Source organism: Penicillium expansum, assembly GCF_000769745.1.
Source record: "Penicillium expansum strain MD-8 chromosome Unknown contig12, whole genome shotgun sequence".
NCBI lineage: Eukaryota > Fungi > Ascomycota > Eurotiomycetes > Eurotiales > Aspergillaceae > Penicillium > Penicillium expansum.
The window spans coordinates 58,932-81,072 of record NW_015971335.1 but is presented as its reverse complement, the minus strand read 5'-3'; the positions used below and the strand labels follow the sequence as shown (position 1 = coordinate 81,072).

General features: G+C 48.3%; 9 protein-coding genes across 9 annotated transcripts; 5 read left to right on the top strand and 4 right to left on the bottom strand.

Moving 5' to 3' along the window:
• Positions 1-3,682: 3,682 nt before the first annotated feature.
• Positions 3,683-3,985, bottom strand: PEX2_005520 (uncharacterized protein; the record flags this gene model as incomplete). The annotated part of the gene is made up of 1 exon (XM_016737829.1): positions 3,683-3,985. The coding sequence occupies one exon, from the start codon at positions 3,983-3,985 to the stop codon at positions 3,683-3,685; it is 303 nt and encodes a 100-aa protein (XP_016597803.1).
• A 278-nt stretch (positions 3,986-4,263) lies between these two features.
• On the top strand, positions 4,264-4,422 carry PEX2_005510 (uncharacterized protein; the record flags this gene model as incomplete). The annotated part of the gene is made up of 1 exon (XM_016737828.1): positions 4,264-4,422. The coding sequence occupies one exon, from the start codon at positions 4,264-4,266 to the stop codon at positions 4,420-4,422; it is 159 nt and encodes a 52-aa protein (XP_016597802.1).
• Positions 4,423-6,204: 1,782 nt separating this feature from the next.
• Positions 6,205-6,396, top strand: PEX2_005500 (uncharacterized protein; the record flags this gene model as incomplete). Its single annotated transcript, XM_016737827.1, has 1 exon — positions 6,205-6,396. The coding sequence occupies one exon, from the start codon at positions 6,205-6,207 to the stop codon at positions 6,394-6,396; it is 192 nt and encodes a 63-aa protein (XP_016597801.1).
• Positions 6,397-6,896: 500 nt separating this feature from the next.
• On the top strand, positions 6,897-7,052 carry PEX2_005490 (uncharacterized protein; the record flags this gene model as incomplete). The annotated part of the gene is made up of 1 exon (XM_016737826.1): positions 6,897-7,052. One exon carries the CDS (start codon positions 6,897-6,899, stop codon positions 7,050-7,052), a length of 156 nt encoding a protein of 51 aa, XP_016597800.1.
• A 3,159-nt stretch (positions 7,053-10,211) lies between these two features.
• mdm12 (ERMES complex subunit MDM12) lies at positions 10,212-11,528 on the top strand (the record flags this gene model as incomplete). The annotated part of the gene is made up of 1 exon (XM_016737825.1): positions 10,212-11,528. The coding sequence occupies one exon, from the start codon at positions 10,212-10,214 to the stop codon at positions 11,526-11,528; it is 1,317 nt and encodes a 438-aa protein (XP_016597799.1).
• A 525-nt stretch (positions 11,529-12,053) lies between these two features.
• PEX2_005470 (putative BAP31 domain protein) lies at positions 12,054-12,973 on the bottom strand (the record flags this gene model as incomplete). Its single annotated transcript, XM_016737824.1, has 4 exons — positions 12,054-12,441; positions 12,498-12,601; positions 12,660-12,794; positions 12,953-12,973. The coding sequence occupies 4 exons, from the start codon at positions 12,971-12,973 to the stop codon at positions 12,054-12,056; spliced, it is 648 nt and encodes a 215-aa protein (XP_016597798.1).
• A 791-nt stretch (positions 12,974-13,764) lies between these two features.
• Positions 13,765-14,469, top strand: PEX2_005460 (M24 family metallopeptidase; the record flags this gene model as incomplete). Its single annotated transcript, XM_016737823.1, has 1 exon — positions 13,765-14,469. The coding sequence occupies one exon, from the start codon at positions 13,765-13,767 to the stop codon at positions 14,467-14,469; it is 705 nt and encodes a 234-aa protein (XP_016597797.1).
• A 240-nt stretch (positions 14,470-14,709) lies between these two features.
• Positions 14,710-17,012, bottom strand: dus3 (tRNA dihydrouridine synthase DUS3; the record flags this gene model as incomplete). The annotated part of the gene is made up of 3 exons (XM_016737822.1): positions 14,710-14,791; positions 14,853-16,757; positions 16,810-17,012. The coding sequence occupies 3 exons, from the start codon at positions 17,010-17,012 to the stop codon at positions 14,710-14,712; spliced, it is 2,190 nt and encodes a 729-aa protein (XP_016597796.1).
• A 1,436-nt stretch (positions 17,013-18,448) lies between these two features.
• Positions 18,449-21,707, bottom strand: PEX2_005440 (putative serine/threonine protein kinase (Kin4); the record flags this gene model as incomplete). The annotated part of the gene is made up of 3 exons (XM_016737821.1): positions 18,449-20,010; positions 20,068-20,362; positions 20,424-21,707. The coding sequence occupies 3 exons, from the start codon at positions 21,705-21,707 to the stop codon at positions 18,449-18,451; spliced, it is 3,141 nt and encodes a 1,046-aa protein (XP_016597795.1).
• Between the last annotated feature and the right edge of the window lie 434 nt (positions 21,708-22,141).

Sequence of the window (22,141 nt, the reverse complement as noted above, 5' to 3'; positions counted from 1 at the left end):
TAAAAAAGCATCGCCACCCCGCGTAATAATCAACCTCGGATCATACCATCATGTATCCATTTCCCGATGACTTCACAAGAGCCCCATCAACCTGTTTTCTTGTTTACAATGCTGTATTGGGGTAAAACGGGCTATGTTGTACAGAGTGGGATACTTCCAAAGTGATTAAAAGTAAAATAGATTCTAGTACAGTCCGTTTATACAGCATATTTAAGGAGAATCTTCCGAAGTGTTGTTCGCCCTGCATTGTACCCAATTGCTGTGTTTGTCACTTTCTCAACCAATTTTGAGCAGATGTTGCCATTTTTCGGCATTTTATGTGTATACTATTTGTTGTATGATGCGTCTCAAAAAATGGTATGATGCAGGTATAACAGCTTCGTCTCGGCTCATTACTCATTGCGCGATCGACTATCGGAGATGTCCCGGTTTTCTGACCAGCATCAAGGATCGTTCCCTGCATTCGGCTCTCATTCGATAACCCTGGGGATTATCATAGGCCGAAAGCTGGCCCGTGTCATGGATCATAATATCCCCGCACAACTTTTGTTAAGTTACGATTACAGGGTCGTACGTTGCAGTTTCTAGCTTTGTACTTAGATTCAGGCTGATATGATAGATACCACCAAATATATCAAAAGCATCCCCCTTGTCTCGACTCCTTCTGCCCAAGACAGTTGCCTATTGCGCGCTTCCTTCTTCCTGACAACAGCTCGTCATAGTGTGTGTACACACTCAGATAAGAAGGGGCATTTTGATCTTTAAGTCCCGAGCTAGGCGCAGTTTTTCTTCAATGCATGCTGCTTGATATATTATTCTGTAGTGTCTTGGCGGAACAATGACTTCCTGTCACTTTTCCGCAACTACTATCTATTATACTGTCCGTTGAGTCTCCCCTAGACTTGGCGCATCGCCCTACATTATGATCTAAAGATTTGAGGTAGGATTATCCGATGTTGTTGCTAATTCACCGGAGAATCATATCGAAATTGTTCGTTTTTTCTTCGAACTTGTGAGTGTTACGGATGAGTCTATGGAACAGGTCAGTGCCCTTTTGGGGATTAAAACAAAAGTGCGATTTTTTGCACCGAAATAAGTCGCCCTGTAAGTATGAGATGGCTCATAATACCTACTGATACAATCCGGTCTTTGAAAGATTCTAAACTTTATAATTAATTAGAAGGGATACCCATGGATGGAAGCACTTTAGGGTGCTATAAAGACGAAAGACATCTCCCGGCATCACCTCTACTACCCTATCTTTGGTGCACCCTTTCAACTTCTATCCGACTGAGAGTAAACAAAAGACACAAAGCCTGAGCTGAAATTGTGTATTTACATGGTATTCTTCCTTTGAAAGAACCAGAGCGGTCCAAACTTGCATTGTCGTGCTAAGGAACTAGGATATATTGAGTGGTAGAATGCGAAGCTCTTACGGTTCGCATTGCAGGTATGCTTTTCGACAAGCCCTTTTATTGCAACGAATGTTGGGACTGGTATCGATTTAAGTCTGCTGTGGGAGGGGGGGNGGGGGGGGGGGGGGGGGGGGGGCGTGGTTTTCTATTAAGATACGATTGGAGTTTATTGTTATTGGAGTCTACAAACTAGGAGATGAGCTCGTGAAGTACGATAAGATGATATTGCAATGTAGTGAACAATTTTAAATGGGAGGAAAGGAAGACTGGAGAAGTCTACTACTACGGCACCATCTGACACATAAGAGATATTTAAACTTGTGGGGGGTCAACCTTCATGTGTGGTATGACCTAGATCCTGCCCCTATTTTTGTTTGTGGGGGTGTGATCTTAGTTTGCGGAGATATTTTCCAGAGGAATTTGTAGTGAGCTGACAAGTGGAAGTCTTATTTGGTGGAAATTTATCCAGAATGGAATGTGCCTCAATCGAGGGTCGCTTATTTTGGTGGAGATTAAACTCATAATAAGGGTGTTGCAAATGAGACGATATTAAGGGTCAAAATCCTACCTACGTAGGTGCTTCATAGGAAAAGGTCTGCCAGGAGGACTTCGTTATCACAGAGTGCGGGAACATGTAAGACCTTTTTCGCGCCAATATTCTATTCGAATCGACTTAGAATACATAGAAATCATAACTCTAGAAGACGCCAAGTTGGAACGTTGCTCTTCATCTTAGAAGCGCGAGGCTGGTAGACAGATAAAAATGTACAGAATGAATAATGTCCTTAGGCTATATCCTGAGACACCTAAGACAAAGGAATACAACTATTGCCCCTTTCCCGTGAGTCGGTAGTCTGAAATTATATATAATATGAAATTATATATAATATGGACGGATAATATCTCGACAAGTTAAAGTGGAACAACTCCTAAGCAAATTCAGATGAAAGTACGTGCAGCTCCCACAAGGCTCACGGACAAAGCATATGAAGAGGGGGGAAAAAAAATTTACTCCGTACTAAAAGCAAATCACATGGGAACACAGATCTACTCCGTATTACTCACAGGACCAGTGATATTAGCAAGCAACCGGTGAGAACCTTAGTGCTAGTCCAAGCCCTAAGTACGGAGTACCTACTAAGACAGGGACATAATTTTGGTCAGCTCGGAGTCCGCAAACCGACTCGGCTAATTCTCCTTTTTACAGATTCCACCTCGCATAACATCTGTCATGTGGTTTAAATTAGTGGATCTTATTGGATGGGGGCAGTTTAAAGTACTTAAACCGAAACTATCGATAACTAGAGTAGGCTAAATAGTGCTCCGTAGGCCCGAGTTTTCACCGGAGAAACGTGTGGGGAAGTAAATAATGACCGATGAGGGGTAAAGGGGCATTGAAGAGATCGTCTCACCGGGGAAACATAAGGAGTAGAAAGTCCAGCTGGCAATTGTGGACCAAGAATGATTTGCGACATGAACAAGCCAATCCAATCCCTGAAACAATAAACGTGCAGGGAGAGAAAAAAAAAGGAAGCAAAATAATTAAGGACTGATAAGCTGTCGCAGTAAGATTGGCAACAGGGAGGCTTGGCAGGATTCTCAAAATGCCCAAAAATAGGTGATGTTTGGGTGTATACACATCCACGACGTACAATGGGCACTGTTACCTAAGTCGTGAAACATGGTGTGCGATAATCGTCAATCCCAGCCCTCCCGGCCAAGGCGGGAGTATCAGATTACACAAGGCTTGGCGGAAAATCATCATCTTGGCAGCACTTGGCAAGCATTTAGGAGTCACCCTCGCGTCCGGCGGGATGGGGATTCCTCTACAGAGTGCAACCTTATGTTTTGGTCAGGTGGGCTATGTAAGATGCACAACTTGGTGGCAAAATTGGAGTGGGAAGGAATCATGTAGATGGGTTGAAGTGTTGCTTATTGGTTACTAGCTTGCCGAATGGGGCAATATGTATGCTTCCCAAAAGCGAAAGACGTGATAATGTAGACAAATTTTGAATGAAAAGCATATGGTAATTTGAAAGTGCCAAAGAAAACACCCCTGTTGATTTTCCTGCCCTGATCCCATGATAGGGTGTCCCAAGTTTCCGATTGTAGTCGCTCAATTGACAAAGACTGTAAAAAAAAAGAAAAGAGAAGAAAAAAAACACATAGTAAGCTCAATAATGAATCAGTGCTGTGATGGTGATATATCAAGAAATATGGATGAGAAAAGAGAACCTAAACGAGTAGCCGGACCAGTGATAGAGCGCCTAGTGCTGCTTCTTGCCATGACCAAGGTAGAGGAAACCACTTGGGAGGGTGGCGGTAAGGTCATTGAGGGAGGCTGAAGAGTTGGTGGAAAGAGAGCTATTGGTGCGGGCACGGTTGACAGGAGCCAACTCAGGGCTTTCCTCAACGGAGCTGGTCTCGATCTGGGACTCGTCTTCCCAGGCGCGGGGATCAGGGCCAGATTCAGTGGGAGACAAGACGAGGAACTTGTTGCCAGGGTGGTAGGGGCCAGACACAGTGGCAGAGAGAACCAAGAAACGGTGGGTGGGGGTGTAAGTGTACATTGTGAGAAAACTTTTGAAGGCTTTGTTTGGAGGAGAAGTAGCTCGGTTAAAGACGGGATCTTCGGGCTATTGGAGAGAAAGTTGTAAATGGATTGTTTTGGATGAAAGTGGGAAATCTCAGGGAGTTTCGACCTCACTTATATAGTCCAGACCAAGATAAGCCAAGAGGGACCCTGGGGAATGAGGGGCATGCTGTATCAACGATAAGCCCGAATCACGCCGATCCAACGCATCCAGCAAGCACATCATATCTGGGCCGGGGATACGGAGTAGTGGATATGCGGTCATGCAGTCAATCCACTCCCCGCCATTATCGCCCATTAATCCATAAAGGAGAATCCCAAACATGCTGGAGAGCTTCACATGTCTTGGCTGAAAAAAGGGGGATCAAAGCCAAGAGTTCACTATTGGCTGACTATCACCCTTTCTTTTTCTGAATGCTTCGACTTCGCCTCTCTTGGCTCTGGCATAGTCACACCGGAGTCTGGGCGGCTGACAGTCATTCCCAGCAGCCATGGCAAATATGTTGACTTGGCGAATTAAGCCCTATGTCGTTGCGCAATATGCTTTGCCTAGAAAAACCCGTTGCCAGCCGAAACTCAAGGACCTCGGAAGATCAACAGCCAGGATGAGGGGCTAAGAGACGAAAACTCATGGCTTTCACAGGCTCCCGTATGCATCCACACCTATGCAGTATGTGTGTTAATAATAATTTCGGGTGGGAAAGCTTTACACATTCCGAGTTGTTTCGTCGATAGTTCTCTTCGCCAATCATTCCAACCGCTGCATGGGCGCTAGGACCACTGGTTATGCTGGGGTATTTGGTCTCCCCGGCCTTTCTCCTAGGGACCCGAGAGCGCACATTTAGAACTCTTTTCAGGGGAAAAAGACATGGGAGTGACATCATATTCCAATATTTCCCCAGACTCGAGAATCGAAAATTGAGATCTTGTTCACCGAAGCTGTCGATACTCGGGTAATTGTCACTCCGATACATCACTAAGCATGTGAGAAGTACTCTACAACATATAGGTACAGTGGATTGTTTTAAACTGATCTGCTGGGTTATCTCAAAACAGATAGGAGGCGATTTTTGAAATTGAAATTGAAGGTTTTGTTTCCATGGTTCCTTCCTCAAGTTTATTTAACCTTGAAATAGAACCTTGGGAATACCTATCACGTGGTAAAACCCTCATGCAGTAAAATCTAAATATTAAGGAAGTAATTTTCGTAATTTTCATTATTTTTTCCCTTTGCTGTGATAGCTAAAAACAAAACACACAAACCAACAGCGGCAAAACAGACTGCTCAGCGACTGGTCTCGACCTGTCGATTGCGTTGCTGTGCCTTGCCGCCCCTAGGCTGGCGCGTCTCTACTCGCTCGGAGTTAATCTCCCAGTGGGTCGGCGCCTCAGCAAGGGGAGAGCCTCAGTCGAACCCATATGAACGCTACTGTACCATGGCTGAGGAACTTGGTGCTTGTCACCAGTCATTAGCGCTCTAGAATCAATTGATAGGCTAGCATTGATTTCTTTTCCCCCTAAAACCTGCAGCACGATCGCGCTAGATCAGACAAAGAACGCCTTCTGGCTAATATCGCAATCGGCACTCGGACAACACCGACCATACTAAACCACAACACGTCTGAATTTTCTTGGCTTCTTATGCTTTACTTGCTTGACCTCAATCTTACTAAAAGCCTTGTCGCCATGCAGTCTTCCGCATTTTAATCGCGCAGAACTTGCGGCTATCACCAACTGCGCCATGGAAATGAGCCTTATTCGCCTACATCCACAAGTCGAGGCGCATTACAATAGAGGCAATGAAGTCATCTCCTGCCATATCGAGACTGACTTGGGGTGGTGTCTTGCTTGGAGGGCCACCTTCTTTGAATTTCGATTGGTTCCTGGTGCTACTTTCTGCGGTCTGCCTATCCAGTTCTGCGGTAACACATCATGAAGGTCTAGAGCCAAGAATTTCTAAGTTTATGCGGAGACTCGAGGTCTTTCTCGGAAGTACATTGAATATCCCAAGATACAGAATTCGAGAAGAGTCATCGCAATCTCATCGGCGTTGCTCAATTAGTCACACCTCCTGCGCCGCCCACAGTGATGCGCACACATAATGAGAAAGCTGTGGCAGGTGCCTTCCCCAGACTATGAGCCATGCTTTTCGGGCTAGGTATCAGGATCATAGAGGTTTGTCAGATGGGGCAAACCATGTTTCTGATCTACGCTTCGGCCGCAGCATTGGCCCTATGGGGTGCCATCCAGAGAGGGGTCACTGTTGGCGCTCAGGACATGAGCCCTAACACTGGCTGCAGCGGTTTTAGAGTGATGTCAAGTGCTTCCTGCAGCCTGCGGGATTTGGAATTTGCATCGGTAGTCATACTTAGGGCTCGGTGGCCTTGACCAACCCCTGTTGCTGGCGAACCCCATATCGATAATCGTGACTCTTCCCGGAGGCACACCACACTCTAGCAGTCCACCTACCACAAACTCTGCTTTCTGTTGGTAAAAGCATATGCCCTGGGTATGGCGCATGTGTATACCATTTTTGTGCCCTCCATCACCTTCTCTTTGACTGCGCAACAAGTGATCACCGAGTTACTGCCTGCATATGGCGCATCTGGATGGATGAGTTACAGCGCTTGTAGGGGAACGGAAAGACCGAACCGTTTTTGAGACTGTCGATGGTGTGTTAGCCTTTTTTTTCTATCAAGTTGCGCAGTCAATTTACTTTCTTGGTGAGTGCATCAAATACTATAAAGCCGGGCATTGATCCTCTTCTTGCTTCTCATCACATCAATCAATATCTAGAGTTCAAAGATCTCCTTCGAACTCAGCAACGTTCAATTCGCAATATCTGCTTCTGCATCCTCTGCAATTCTACCTCTCCATCCACTGCCAATATGTGTTCTATCTACATTTTCCAATACGCCTGCGGCTGCAAGCACCAAGAAGGGGGTGTGGTTCACTGTGTTCATTACAACACTCCTAGTTGCAAGGGGGTTAAGGAGCAGCCTCGGGAGCGAACTGGCGCCAAGTGCCCTCGTCACGGTGGTTAAAGTGGCTTCTGATGTGAGTTAAATCCCTTAGAATTTTGAAGCAGATAACACTGCCCCAGAGTTTGGCTGACACGATACAATAGGCACTCAATGACTCGGGGCTTGAGGCCGTCCATCGCTATGCAATATGCTGTCATCGAGTGGTTGGCTTCCCCGCCCTGTCTGTGTCTGCTTCAAGATAGAAGAAGATAGCACTGTATCACATCTGTTATTTGGGGGCAATCTTATTTGTTGCCTCGCATCGGTCATTCTGGGATATGGATGGACACTTTTCTAATTCTGGAATTTCGGGCTCTCGTTTGAATTTTTTTGTGCTTTTTTCTGCCATGGATTCCTGGGGTTCTATGTGTTGATCTGCCTTCTGCACGTGCTCGGATCATTCTCTCTTTAGACAAACCCGTCTCGTGGAGGGCTGAGAGATCACAGAGTTTGGTTTTAAATATGCGGTATATCATTTTTCACTGATTTTATGACATTTATATCTTTTATATTGCCACCCAAGTAATATCTCAATGATTGATGTATGCCGATTTCAATATAAAACACTGATATCAAGCAAATCAAGCCAGAGGCAAATATATCCAGCTTTGTAGAGCTTCATGGGCTATGGAGATAGTCTCATAACCCTAGATGATACACTAGCCCACACGATCGTCAACAAGTCCACTGTGTCTTGATACCTACCGATTAGTATCTCAAGGCATGTTGGCGGCTCTTGCGGATTCAAATTATCTACAAGCCAACCCCACAGCAGATGGAATCCGTTCCCCTCGCATCATACCATATTCATGGTCGTTCGAGTCCAAATCAGATTAATTTATCTAGAAGATCTTCGGCATGCCGCATTTTCACGAACCCAACATGGCCAATAAAGAATACGGCTCATCCCCGCTGTTGGTGGCAATAAACTTTGTGGATTAGATGATCAATACCGGATATCTGAAATATTCTTGCAAGGTGGCGGTGACGGGGATGTTTGTGTGCAAGATCGGGTCCAACAGCTGATACCGCATGTCCATGCTTATCGGTTTGCAGTAAATAAAGTAAACGGAACCAACCTTTCAAACCGTCTAAAGTGCTCTGGATGTTTGGAATTCACAAAACACTCCATTAGCAGGGTATGCCGGCCCTTTAAACATCACAAAATCCTCTCTTGGCGTCTCAGAGAGAATGACGAGGCTGGCATAGTGATTTAGCAAGGATGATGTGGCGTTACTGTCGGTAAAAGTCGGACATATGAAAATTTACTATTGGCGAGAATGGGCTTTGGCCACGTTGTACATACGCGAGTCATGACCCCTGTGCTGTCGATCAGACACTAGATTGTAGGAACGAATAACTACGCTCGGGGCCGGTCACATCAGAGCTACAAGGGTAAAGGCGCGTGGAAATCGGGCTCGTCCTCTGATCGTAGGACACAAAGTTAAATCAAGCCCAGTTTACAAAAAAGAAATGTCATGCGAGCGCACCGTTCACCGTTCACAAACTAATGTGTGGTCGGGGACCTTGGAGACTTTCCAGGGCGAAACTCGATCAGTATGGTGGAGGGCATACTAATTAGACGCGGCTGCGATCTCCAAGGTAGGCGATAGGCTGCACAGACACCTCGTGGTTGCATTAGTCCCGCATATAATTTGTATCAGCTGATTTTGAAGTGTCCAATCGACCAATATCCACGAGCCTGGGTTTGTTGGTTTGTTAATACGTAGTTGTCTCGAGAGTTGGCAAGATACGTAGACAGGGGTTCGCCCCACGCGGCGCAGACCACGTCGAAGTTCCTTTCTTGTCCAATCGGCATTTTGTTCGCGCTGTACCTGGCTAAATCCAGCGGAACAAGTGGAGTATATGATTTGCCCCTCAGATTGCCTTTGAGAGTGACCAGATGAGATCTCAGTTCGTAAAGTCTTGCCTCGATGTCACCAATCTGTACCGAAGTACTCTGTTGATTCATACCTTGACCAACACAGGATGGCTGAGGAAGTCAGACGAAGATTATTTGTGCATTGGCTTCTAAATCCTCAAAATGGTTGTAAAATCTTAACTGATTAAACGTCAGATGTCCACAGATATCTCTTCAACGGTGGTTACTGCGTATAGCGGCACGTGCAGCAGCCTACTCCGTACTCCCTACTCCCTACAATATATATAGTAACAAAACTCCGTACGGAGACTCCGTAATTCACCGCCTGGCGCTCCATCTACCCCTCTATTACCCATGGACTTCATCTCCCTCTCTGAAAGACAGTATTTTTAGAACTTTGTGGATGTCTTTTGGGCGTCTTCTTAGCCATCTTTTTGATCCTATCAATGCGGAGGATCTGGTGCGCTTATTGAAAGTCCAAATAGACGAGAACCTTGACAAAAACTGCACGCCTTTTGGAATATGTGGGTCATATGGGGCGCCATTCAAACTTACATATACCGCCTACAACATATGGTTATACAGCCGTTGGGAAGGGAACGACTGCGGGACTCTGGAAGGAAGTCTCCAGCGAAGCACAAATACATATACCAGATTCTTCGGAAAGCCCAAGGGTCCACAGTACCTGTTTTTCTCGGTACAATCGATTTGGCGCTAATCTATTTCCATGACGCGGGAGACTTTTCGCATATGCTAGTTATGGGCTGGGGAGATGAGAGTATAGTGAATATGGAACTGACCTCATCGCTTCGCCGGGAGATTCACCGGTCGAAGAAGGAAATTCGCGAGCTAAGAGTTATTCACGAGGATCCTCGTCGTGCAAATATTCTTTAGAACGATGAACTCAACCGAGCATTGATCATTGACTTCCACCGGTCTAAATTGGATCCTCGGCCGGTATCAAAACGATCGCGACCAGCGAAGAGAAAATCGAATCGGACAGAGTCACCGGATGGAAATGATGGAAAGCGTTCACGTGTGTTATGAATGAAATGACCCTACATACCATTATATAGTTATTAGCGAGCGCATTGCCTAATCAATCGTTCCACTCCCCGGCATTTCATTGAACTTTGCTTAATATTAGTCTGTAGTTGATATCAATCCATGGATGGATGCGCCAACTGGCTGAAATGTCATCATGTAAATCACGTGGTGATACCGTCACGGCCTAGAGGCTCCCTCGACCTTGGATTTCACCCAGAACAAGCATCAAGAACTATAACATTGCATATGTGATGTCAATCGAAGTTGACTGGGCGGCTGCTACCTCTGGCCCGGACGGGGAAGCTCTGGCAGAGCGAATCCGGTCGTTCGTGCACGACAAATTCCAGGAGATCACCTTGCCGCGCTTTATTCGCTCGGTCCAGGTCCACTCCTTCGATTTCGGGACCATCGCCCCAGATCTCGAGATAAAAGACATCTGCGAACCGTTCGCGGATTTTTATGAGGAAGACGATGACGATGCCGACACCTCCGTCGCCTCAGAGGAGCTCATGTCTGAGCTCCACGAATCCCCATACGAAGACGACATGACCTTCAATCCCACCGCGCATAGCCTTCATAATTTCAGTCACCATCCATACCCCGGCGAAGGCTTCCAGCCATCTGCGCTTCGATCCCCGCTAGGCGACCACCTTAACCCGCATTTCATGCCTCGCGCCAGTACACCTGGAATCCCCGGCGGTACGTCAACATTAGGTTACCACATGCGGTCCCTGGGTGGTCTATCAGGTACCCAGACACCCCTTGCCGCCGTAGCAGGCGGCACTTCATTTGCAAGCGGATGGTCGGATTCAGGTATGGGTGCCGGACCCAGATCCCAAGCAGCCCGCCATGCTGGCGCACATCACCTCGCAGAGCCAGATCTAGATATTACCAACTCCGCCTCCCGGCCCTCAACCGCAAACACGCCCCCTTCCCATCCTTCCCTTGGTCACACTGGCAGCAGCGGGTCAAACCTGAATTCCAGCGACCCCACAGACGCACCACAGCCCTCAATAGAGATATCAGATCACCCCGCCGCCGAGGATCAATCGTTCCCCATCCCGCCGCGCATGCGCGAGCGCCGCCCAGAGGACTTCCAGGTGCTGTGTCATGCTAAGTATGCTGGCGATGTGCGCATGTCCCTGACTGCGGAGATCCTCCTTGACTACCCGATGCCCAGCTTCGTGGGGCTGCCGTTGAAGTTGAATGTCACGGGCATCACGTTTGACGGAGTTGCTGTTGTTGCGTATATCCGCAAGCGAGTTCATTTCTGTTTCCTTTCCGCGGAAGACGCAGACGCCCTGCTTGGATCGGAACAGTCTCAGGGTAGCCAAAATCCTAGTGATGATGGTCGGCCTCGGTCTGGGGGCGATCAGAAGGAGAAGGACCTGAAGCGGCAGGGTGGGTTATTGCAGGAGATCCGGGTGGATAGTGAGATTGGTCGCAAAGAAGATGGGAAGCAGGTATTGAAGAATGTTGGGAAAGTCGAGCGGTTTGTGCTCGCGCAGGTTCGGAGGATCTTTGAGGAGGAGCTCGTATATCCTAGCTTTTGGACATTCCTGGTTTGAACTTTCAAATCATGCCATTCGGCCTTGACCAGCTGATTCATATACTATGTACATTTACGAATAGCTTATGATCTCCAGACACGATCCTTGGTCCGGTCCTGTGAGATTGTGGCTGCTACACCACACAATAGAGCAACGGGAATTAACAAACTATTTAATATGAAAGGGTAAATGGAATATGATAAGTGTTATAGAATCAGCACTATGGATCCCATCGAAAAATCTTAAAGATATTTGCTAGTAAATGAAAAGGAATACAGCGAGAGAGAAATCCCGAGGTCGTACCAACTGCAATTCCCATACTTCCCTCTACATAACAGTAGAGTCAATACATCGAGAAAGGGTAGTTATGCACAATACTTAATCCAGAATGTGTCGAGTGATTTTGTTGCCGAAAAGATTCCAACTCCTATGACAGGGGACGAGGCTCTCAATCCAAAGCAAACGTAGAAACAGCGCGAGGGAAAGTCTATCAAAGCTTGGGCTTTGATAGACTGAGCGAAGGAATTGAAGAATCCAGGCCTTTCACAGGTCTTTCTTGTTCTTCTCGTTCTTGTCGCCTTTTTCATTGGCAATCTGGTCACCCAGGCTGTGGTACTCGCGGGTCAGACCCTCGCACTGCTTCTTGAGAGTCTCAATATCCCGGTCCTTGGTTTCAATGATCTCCTTAAGACGACCGATCTCGCCAACCGAGCCAGCCTCCGCGATACGGGCAGAGTCCTTTCCACCGGCCTTCTTGTCGCCCTCGAACATACGGACGCGGTCCTCGAGACGGAGAGTCTCGAGAATCATGGTATAGGTGCGGTTGAGAATCAGGGAGAGGAACAGAGTGAATCCACAGAGATACATGTTGCGCTGCGAGTAGAACTTGCGGGCCTGGACCTCCATGCGGTCGGTACCGAGGTGGGCGGCTCTGTTGATAACAATGATTAGAAGGGTTGCAGAAATATCTGAGGATTGGCTACTTACCCCATGCCGGGACCGTCCTTGGTGAAGGCGGACAGTTCCTGCTGCACACGGTACACACGGTTCACGGAGTCGATGAACAAAATGAGGATGAAGATGAATGTGATCTGGAGGTCGGTTTAGCAGTCTGATCCGGAACTTTGGGATTCATAATTAGCAATATACCTTCAATCCATACTGCAGCTTGGCGATAATCGGGCTCTCCGAGATGAAGGCAAACAGCTTGCGCTTAATAGTGTGGGGAAGAGGAATGACGAGGGCCAAGAATACGGCCATCTCGAACACCAGAAGGAGGAACACCTATATAAAAAAGCATTGTGTTAGTCGATCAATAGGGGTAGGGGTCTAGAGACTTGACGTTGGAGCTTGGGCTAGGTGGACAGTTTCAGGCACCAGGCTGTAGCGATTCTTGAGCAGCATCACAAGAAGCTACCTGAGAAGGAGCTCGTCGGACTTACAAGGGAGTAGTAAAGAGTCATCGTGCCGTGTATTATCAATCCAGCGACACTTGAAATCGAGTTTCTGGCCTAATCAAAAGGGGCGGGGTGTCAAGAGCTTCAGAAAGATAGCTTAGGGGGGGGAAGGTAAACAAATGCGAGAAGCAGCAATTCTGTTGTGAACAAGCACAAACACAGAAAGACTAAAGCAAGAGAGATTCCTTGGACCAAATAGTTGAGACAATTGAAGGTCGGTGAGAATAAGAGACGAGGTGGTCTTATGGGGGAAGATTTTCAGGTTCGGAGGAAGACGTCATGGCCTCGGAGACTCCGCACGTGATGCTGTCATCAGCCCTAATCAGGATTCTAGGAACTGTGTACAATTTGATTGACTTCGTTCCTGAGATGATTCGAATTGCATATATGGAGCTTTAGTTTGATCTAAATGCCCCAGTCTCTATCAATATATTCAATGCTAGTATTCTTGTTATGTCTGACATTGAAGTCTAGTATATGTCGTCATGACAGCGGGATCTACATTGTATGCTAATACTGATTGAACTTCGGAGCAATCAGACCAGCATAATTCTGTCAGCATCTCTCCAAATATGCATATTTCTGGGCCAAGTAGAACAGAGCAATATGCAATTATGTACATCGTATTTGGTGAGTCACCGGGAAAAAATTCCCCCAAGCGGGGAAGTTTCGGCTATTGCGTGCGTAAGTTCAAGGAGCTGTCAGCGAGAGGGGAGTTGCTCTGTAAATATACAGTTACACAGACATCACTGAACCCTCCCACTCAAGATTGATTGTTTTGCATTCCTCTCAAAGCCATGGTGCATGACAATCTGAGCACCGAAGAGATCGAAAGAGCATCCCAGCTTCTAAGCGCACAGGACAAGGCCGTCGCTCTCTTCGAGGAGATCGAACGCGATTTGATCCGACCAGGAATCACCGAAAAGGCCCTAAATGCAGAGATCTACCAACTAGGACTCGATCGCTATGGCATCAAGACTCACTGGCACAAACGAGTCATCCGCAGTGGACCAAACACCTTGAGCCCGTTCAGCGATAACCCTCCGGATCGTGTCATTCAGGCCGATGATATCCTGGTTGTTGACTTGGGACCGGTCTTTGAAGCCTGGGAAGCCGATTTTGGGCGCACTTTCGTCCTAGGAGATGATCCAAATAAGAAGAAGCTGCGGGATGCCCTTGAGCCCATCTGGAATACAGTGAAAGCAAAATATCGCGAGAACCCAGATATGTCGGGCGACGAGCTATACAATATCTCCTGCCAGGTTGCGAAACAAGAGGGTTGGGATTTCGGCGCGGATATTGCTGGCCATCTCGTTGGCTCGTTCCCTCATGAACGCATTCCGCGGGATAGAATCTCCCTCTACATCGCCAAGGGCAATAATGACTCAATGGGCCTGTCGGGCCGTGATGGATTCAAGCGTCATTGGATTTTGGAAATCCATCTTCATGATCGGGCACGCGGGTTTGGTGGTTTCTACGAGCAGCTCTTGACGGTCGATTAGGCTTTCTGGTGTGTTTATATGTACGCAAGTCGTTCTGATGGACGGAGGACACGTCTCTCCGATCGCGTTCCTTTCAGCTACAGTATGTATGTCTTTGCAGTGGCAGAAATAGTTCGTCAATACCTTATTCGGACCGGTGAAAGAATTGAGCGTCTTGCTAAAATATCTAGACAATGCATTCGTGATGATTCTATGTACAGTTTTGAGGATATGCGAGACCTATAGAGACACGTCTGTGTTTTAGCCTTCGGCCTCGTACGAGTTCGACTTGTGCTTGGGCTCGAACTTGAAAGTGTCGGGCGCAGGACCCAGGAACATTTCACTGTAGTATCGATGGATGGTTAGTTAATGTGTAAAAAAGACCTAGGCGAAAGAAAACTTACGTGATCTTGATCCAGTCTTTATAGTTGCCACTGCCCATTAGCGTCTCCAACTCATTCCGGCCACGCCAAGCAGGAGCTCTGTCCTGGATGTTAGGAGGGAGGTACTCCAACAGTCCGATTGGGACATAGCGATAGGTAAAGCTCAACCATTCTAGCAGGAAGCGACGGGTTGTTCCAACACCATGCTCATCAGAACCCCAAGCCTGGAGACCGTACTTGACGAACTTCTCGATATAAGCCAGACGCTCAGTCGCGGACTTGTCCAAATACTGGCCGGTCTGGATTTCTTCGAAGATCCATGGCTTGATCAAAGCTCCACGAGCCACCATCACAGAGTCCACGCCAGCATTGTTGACGTGATCATCATAGTCGGTATGGGAGTAGCAGTCGCCATTTCCAATGAAATACGTCTTGCCACCATTGGGCATGTGTCGGGCATCGGGTTCACGGATGGTGTCGCTGAGTGCATCCAGCTTCTTGTTCAGTCGCTTGATGAGAGCTGCAGTTTCTGAGATGTATCCCCAGTCTGCCTGTCGGGTATAGCGCTGCTGTCTACTACGTCCATGCAGGGTAATGGCTGCGGCACCCGGAGGGCCGAGGTCTAGAACACTAGACTCGTATCCACCGAGAACCATACGCTCAACCAGCTTCTGTGCGGTAGGCTGGTTGTCCTTGGTTCCCATGCGGATCTTGACGGTAATCGGGATCTCCTGGGAGACAGTGTTCATGCCGCGAATCATCTTCTCCAACTTAGAGTGATGGTCAAGAAGAGCTGAGCCGGCTCCATCGCGGAATACAAGCTCAATGGGGCAACCGCAGTTCAAGTCAATAACGCGCAGGTTGGGTGTAAACTTTGACAACACCTCGGTGGCTTTGAGAGCTTGCCATGGCTTGTTAGCAGCAATTTGTGCGCCGAACCTGAAGTCCTTGGAGTTGTCATAGCCCTGAACAATGTTGTCACCTGGGATTACGGTTGGCGGTGCCATTTCCGACTCGTGCGCCTTCAACAAGGTCCATTCTGACTTTGAGCCTTGGATCAAAGGCATACTCATGGCCATCTCTGAGTATGTGAACTGCGCGCCCAAATCTCCACAGAGTCTTCGGAATGGCATGTTGCCTTGGGTCGTGAGAGGTGCCAGAACGGGTGTCTCTGGTCCAAAGTAAATACGACGTTTCTCTGATGGCATGAAGGGAGGCTCAAGGAACTGAGCACGGTTCTCTTGCAGGTCAATCTTCGCTTGTTCGTTCGGTTCAACAAGCTCGCCTTTCTCGCGGATGGTGGATCGCTGGTGGATCGCCTTCTCCAATTCTGCAGACACTTGGGTAGCCCATGTGGTGTAGGCATCAGCCCGAGGGGTGTCCTCGCGCTTTCTCATAAGCGCCATTTTGTCTTGGTTGGAAATGAGGTTGACGATTCCATCGGGTGTCGCATTGGCCACACGAGGACGAGCTTTCTCCGTACGTTCTGCGTCCTCCAGCAAGATCAACTCCTTCTTGCCGTCTTCGGTTTCTCTCTCAGTTGAGTGCGAACCAACCATGCGACATTTCCAGCCGGAAGAGCATTTCCCTAGGGCTTCGTAGACGGGGCAAATGTTGTTCAGAGTTGTAAGATCCTCGCGCTTATGATCCTTCAGATAAACACGCAAATCGTGCTCAAATCGGCATTTCTCGCCATATTGGCACTCTTCGGCGGCAAACTCATTGGCAAACATTCTCGTGCTGCAAAGGCCCTTCGCATCTTTAGAGGTACCATAACTGCGATTGGTGTTCTGACCCTTCTTCTTCTTATTCTTTCCATTGTCCTTCTTATCACCATCACGGTCATTGTGGGAAGCCGCCTCGGCGGCATCATCGGGGCTAGTCTCATCTGCAGGGCGAGGCTTCGGTGTGATTTGTATGCGATACCTGAAGGGCGAGAGTTAGTATCTTGCGATCTTTGGAATGAAACCGGACATACTCCGCTTTAACGGGCGCAATTCCCTTGTCGCGCATATCTACCTGGGCGGGTTTGGATGGTTCATCCAATCGTGCTTTTTTGGCTGGAGGCTCTTCCACGCCCGCCGCGCCAGAATCATTTGCGGCATCGCGCTTCGGAACCTCTATGTTAGGCGCAGCAACGCTGGCCTCTGGGGTTTGGACATTTGTAGTTTCTGGCTCCATTATGTTTCAGGGAGAGTCGAGAGCTATTCAATAAACTTCGCAATCGCTCTCGGCGAGGAACCTTCGGTCAAAATTTCGCATCTAGGCGATATGTTTGCACTGTTTGAACTTGATACAATTGGCTCGGTATGCTTGCGGGACCTTTTCCTATAACGGGCAAGCGCAACTCAAATCCTGCAACCCCGCTCATTGCCTCAGGCATGAACTATATCACCCAAGATATCTCGGTCTCCGAAAAGACAACCCCTCGTGCGAATTCAAGACACTGTGCCTACTTAAGATGAAGTGGCTGCGTAAACTTGTGACAATTGGATCTCTTTATTTTTTCTTTATGTAAATTCTTTATGAATGTACATAGTATTTTGCTTGTGGAACTTCCAGGGTTCCAAGGTCGGCTCATCCGAAGGCAACATTAGAAACAATTAGATTTCATTGTGTCGCCTTTGTAGATACATAAATCAGTAAAAAATACTAGGTTTATTAGGTAATAAGATAAAGGTAGATGTTAGATTGAGAAAATGAACTCTATGAATAATTTGATGGAGTAATTAATCCTTGAAACTAGTCTTCAAAAGGATATAAACCATGCCGACCTTTCTAAATCGTACCCTATTCCATATAGAGCCAATCGGTTGTGAATGTATGATGTAAACCACATAGTATTACATGTCGACTACTAAGCAGCTTCAAGGTAGATATACAGTCCTTCATCTAGCATTCACATAATATTTGAAGTTTCAATATTATCTATGTACTGACCACACTAGTGGTCAAAGACCGAATACTAGCAACAGAACAGTAATGAGGTCCGAACAACTAGCCGCCAGAACAACAAGGAGGAAGCCACACATTAAGATACATAGACATAAGCGAGGAGAAAAAAAGCATGCACACAAGAATGGAAATAGTGTCACAATTGAATTATCGTTGGCAGAGCCTCCCATGGAGGAACAAATAAAGCTAAGAGGGGACAATGCGAAGCGAAAAAAACTTCAAAAGAATAATAAAATGCTCTGAACAAGAACACGAATGAGGGCTCACTTTACAGCCAGAGATAATAGTAACAGTAGAAGGGAATGCAAATCACATATGGGGGTAAAACGGGGGGAACAGCAAGGAAAAGCACGACATTAGGAAGCAAGGAAAATGTAGCTACACAAAGGAAATAAGAAAAATGCTAGATAATTAATCAAACACCCGACGGATGAAGAGGAATCGCTCCATGCATAAGAAGGGGACAAAAGCAGGGTATCACGGGGTATCCAAACAGCCTCGTTGCTCTTTCAAGCAACTCAAAAGAAGCATCTGAATGATAGGGTTTGGAATCGGCTTCCAAGACCAAAGCTGAACCGCAAGAGTGCTTGATCGATTCAATCTCAGCGGTCGATCCGATTAAGATTGAATATTGCTTTTTTATCTATTGGTTTGACCGCAAATCAACGGTCATCACCGGCGCGGGACTTGGCACGTCTTCGGAAGAAGTCCATAACTTTGCGTGCGGCCCCAGAACTGCCGGAATGGTGAGATCCATCGCGCTCATATTCGTAGGCGTCGGCAAATTTGCGGTGGTTTTTCTGCAAAACACCAGGCCCACGTCCTGATCGACCGACCTGCATCGACTGCCTAGGCGCGTTGTCATACGGGCCGGTGTAATCATCATAGTAGTTTGGCTTAGACGAGTGGTTTTGGTGACCAGAATGGTCTGCAGAGTTTTGGTAGACTTGTTCGGCCGAGGGGACTCCAAAGGAACCACTCTGGCGATCAAATTGAGATCCCAGGTCTGCAAACTGTCGATCGATCTGCGCCTCGTAGCTAAGCGGCTCGGGTTCGGTGTGAACATCATCACCGGGTCCCTCGTCAACTATTCCCATGGCATCTTGCGTGCCATAGCTTGTCGCCCGAGAACGACCCTGCGCCGGACCCGAAGGGCCCGTGGCGGGGCGCTGCGGAGAACGGGGGTCAACGGGACGAGGGATCTGCGAGGTTTCTTCAGGTGTCTGAGCCCGGGTATTAGAGAACCCCCGGAATGAGAAAGATTGCGGGAGTAATGAGAATCGACGAGGTCGGTTTTCTGCGCCAGACTCGCTTGTCTTGCGGTTGTGGGGGTATTGCATTGAGCGGCGGGAATCCGTAGACATTCTAGAGTTGTCTCTCGGTAGAGGCTCCTTCATGCTGACAGGGGGGTAACGCTTGTCCTGCTTTGTACGAGTGGCATTAGACTGCGAACGGCCACCCAATATTGAACCTGAGCGACCGAAAAGCTTCTCGCCTAGGCTGGAGACAGTATTGGACCTCTTGTGGCCCTTTGGTGGCTCTTGTCGAGGAGTGGTGTTGAAGGTCGAAGGCAATTGCTGGTTCTGGGTGCTTGGACGACCGATAGATGCGCTCGATGCCTGCGCAGGATCCTGTGCAAGAGCAAATTGCCTGCTCTTGGGTTGTGCTAGGCGGCCTTCTGTATTAGTTGCGGTAACAGTGGGAGCCACCGGCTGTCCGTAGGAGCCACGGGAAGGCAAACGACCAGTGTTTCCAAGGGAGTTCATAGAGGCACCAGTGGCTGGCCGAGGCCCTTGAGACATAGCAATTGTGTGCGACCCAGTAAGCGCTACGTTCTCCGATGTCGAGCGCGGGAAGTGTCCTGGAAGTGGCTTGTTGAGGTTGAGTGCCGATGCATCTGTAGGCTGGTGTGCGGGCTCTGTCGGCTGTTGCGCTGAAGCCGCGATGTGGGCCTCGGATGGGGCCGGGGCTCGGCCGCGTGATGTAGACGGTTCCACCGGAGGTTCTCCTCGGGTCGTCTGCGATTGAGGAGCAACATATTCGACTTGTACCGTCCTCCGCTTGGCATCGCGGGGGGTCCTGGACTTTTCGGACGGGGGGTCTTGAGAGACATCTCCAGCATGATGGTTCAAACCACCAACAGCAGGAGCATTGTTCTGATGTGTCTTCGGCGGTTCGCGCACTGAGGCACTGCGGACGAGAGGCGGTGTCTCTTTTTGGGTTTCTGTAGATCTATGTCAGTAACTTGCAGCTCAACCACTTGCAGAAAGCAAATCCTTACCAGACGGTATCGTTGTGTTCGCAATGTCCACGACGTTTGTCGTGCTGCTTGTGATATGAGACACAATGTTCGAGAACTCGCTGAGCCAGCTGTGGCGGGCAACCTCGAACAGGTCGGCACGTTTCCGGGGATCGGGAACCAGTATCCGTCTCAATAAGTCGCGAGCATGTGGTGTGACATATTCCGGGAATGTGAGAGGGGTAGTGACAATATATTTGTAAAGAAGATTGATGTTGTCGCCATCTGGATTCGCTGGGTCGTCATCGAAAGGTAGGTATCCCGCCAACATAGCATACTAGATTTCATAAACGAGTTAGTCAAAAGTCAGATTCTTATAGCTTTAGGGAAAAACATACCAAAATCACACCACAACTCCAAACATCCACCTTTCGGCCTGTGTATAAAGAATCGCTCACGACAAGTTCGGGGGCTGCATAGCAGGGACTACCACAGCTGGTCTGCATAAGATCGCCTCGCCGTAGCCCATTTGTACCAATCTTGTCTAGCCGCTTCCGTTTCACGTATTCCTTGTTGGTCAAATTGTACTCAATCTCCTCGTCTAGAGGATCGACAGGATCGAAGGTGTTGGCGAATCCGAAGTCAGTAATGATGATGTTGCGATTCCGATCAAGCAGCAAGTTCTCCAGCTTGAGATCACGGTGCACAATACCCTTCTTGTGCAGATAACCAACTCCAGAAACCAGCTGAGCAAACAGTCGGCGAGCAGAATTATCCTTGAGGTATCGATTATTTAAGATGTAATCAAACAGTTCACCTCCTGACGCGTATTCCATGATGATACCAATATGACGGTCGGTTTCCACCATTTCGTGGAGGCGGACAATGTTGGGGTGTGCCAGCTCACGTAGAATTGCGATTTCACGGTAGATTTTCGGGAGTCGGCTGGGGTTTGTCCCTAGTGTGTCTCTCCGGATGAATTTGATTGCCACCTGGAGACTGCCATCACGCTTCCATCCTAGCTTGACCTTTCCAAACTCGCCCTCGCCGAGGGTTTGTCCAAGAATGTACGAACCAAATGTGGTTTCCTTGCGCTTGACAACGTTTCCATTATTGTAATCGTGGCGACTTCGAGGCCCACGGGCCTCCTCCACGTCGTCAGCGCTAGCTGCACCAAATCCAGACGAAGAGGGGTTTTCTGTGCCTGCTTGTCGCATCTGTTCTCTCTCTTGGTCCATAAGATGGTCGTTGTCGAGTACAGAATTGTCTTCCGCGCTTGGTTCCTTTACAAATGTCCCCTGGCCATGGACATTGTCCATTTCTGACTCGGCGGGGTTTGCGACTGGTCGTGCCGTCCTTGATTGTTGCACTTCGCGAGACGTCTCCTCAGGCTGGTGCCTCCGTGATCTACCATTTCGGTCGTCGCGCGTGCGATCACGGCTTTCTTTTCGATCAGATCTGCTCTTGCCTTGTCGGGAGCTACTGGTCTTATCGGTAGAGGTTCCATTTGGACTGCGGCGACTGTGGGCGGTTGAAGAGGTCCTCGGGGGAGGAACGGGCGGTGTACCTAGCATGTCGGGATAGGGTGCGCGCGCATTCTTCTGGGCGGGAGATGATGTGTTGGTCGATACTGCTGAGACATGAGCGGGGAGTGGCACGGCCTGCTGACGAGAAGTGCTCATAGCCGAAAAAGCTGTTCGGGACCGGCCTCAGAAACGGCTAGTGTTAATTAGCAAGCTATTTATCAAATGGAATAGTTTGGCAAAGGACGGGTATGCGCCGTGAGGGAATTTGCATTGCGGCTGGTAGCATACCTTCGTCTAGTAAATGCGCAGAGCCCTAAGAGACTTGCTGTGTGACTGTCCGAGGCAGCTTCTGCGGGCACTCGTTGACAGGATTCTGGTATCAATTGCGATTGGTACAATTGGCGCGAGGGAGCACAATGTCCTCCCGGAGGTGTCTGGCAAAGGTCGGGGAGGTTGGGGCGACCGGTCGCACTCGCCAGATGACTATTCAAACCGCAATCTGTAGACAGTGAGATGTCCGTCAGCTTGAATTTTCCCCAGATTCTTATCGATAATCGGCAAAAATGTGCCCTTTTTGCCCAAGAATGGGG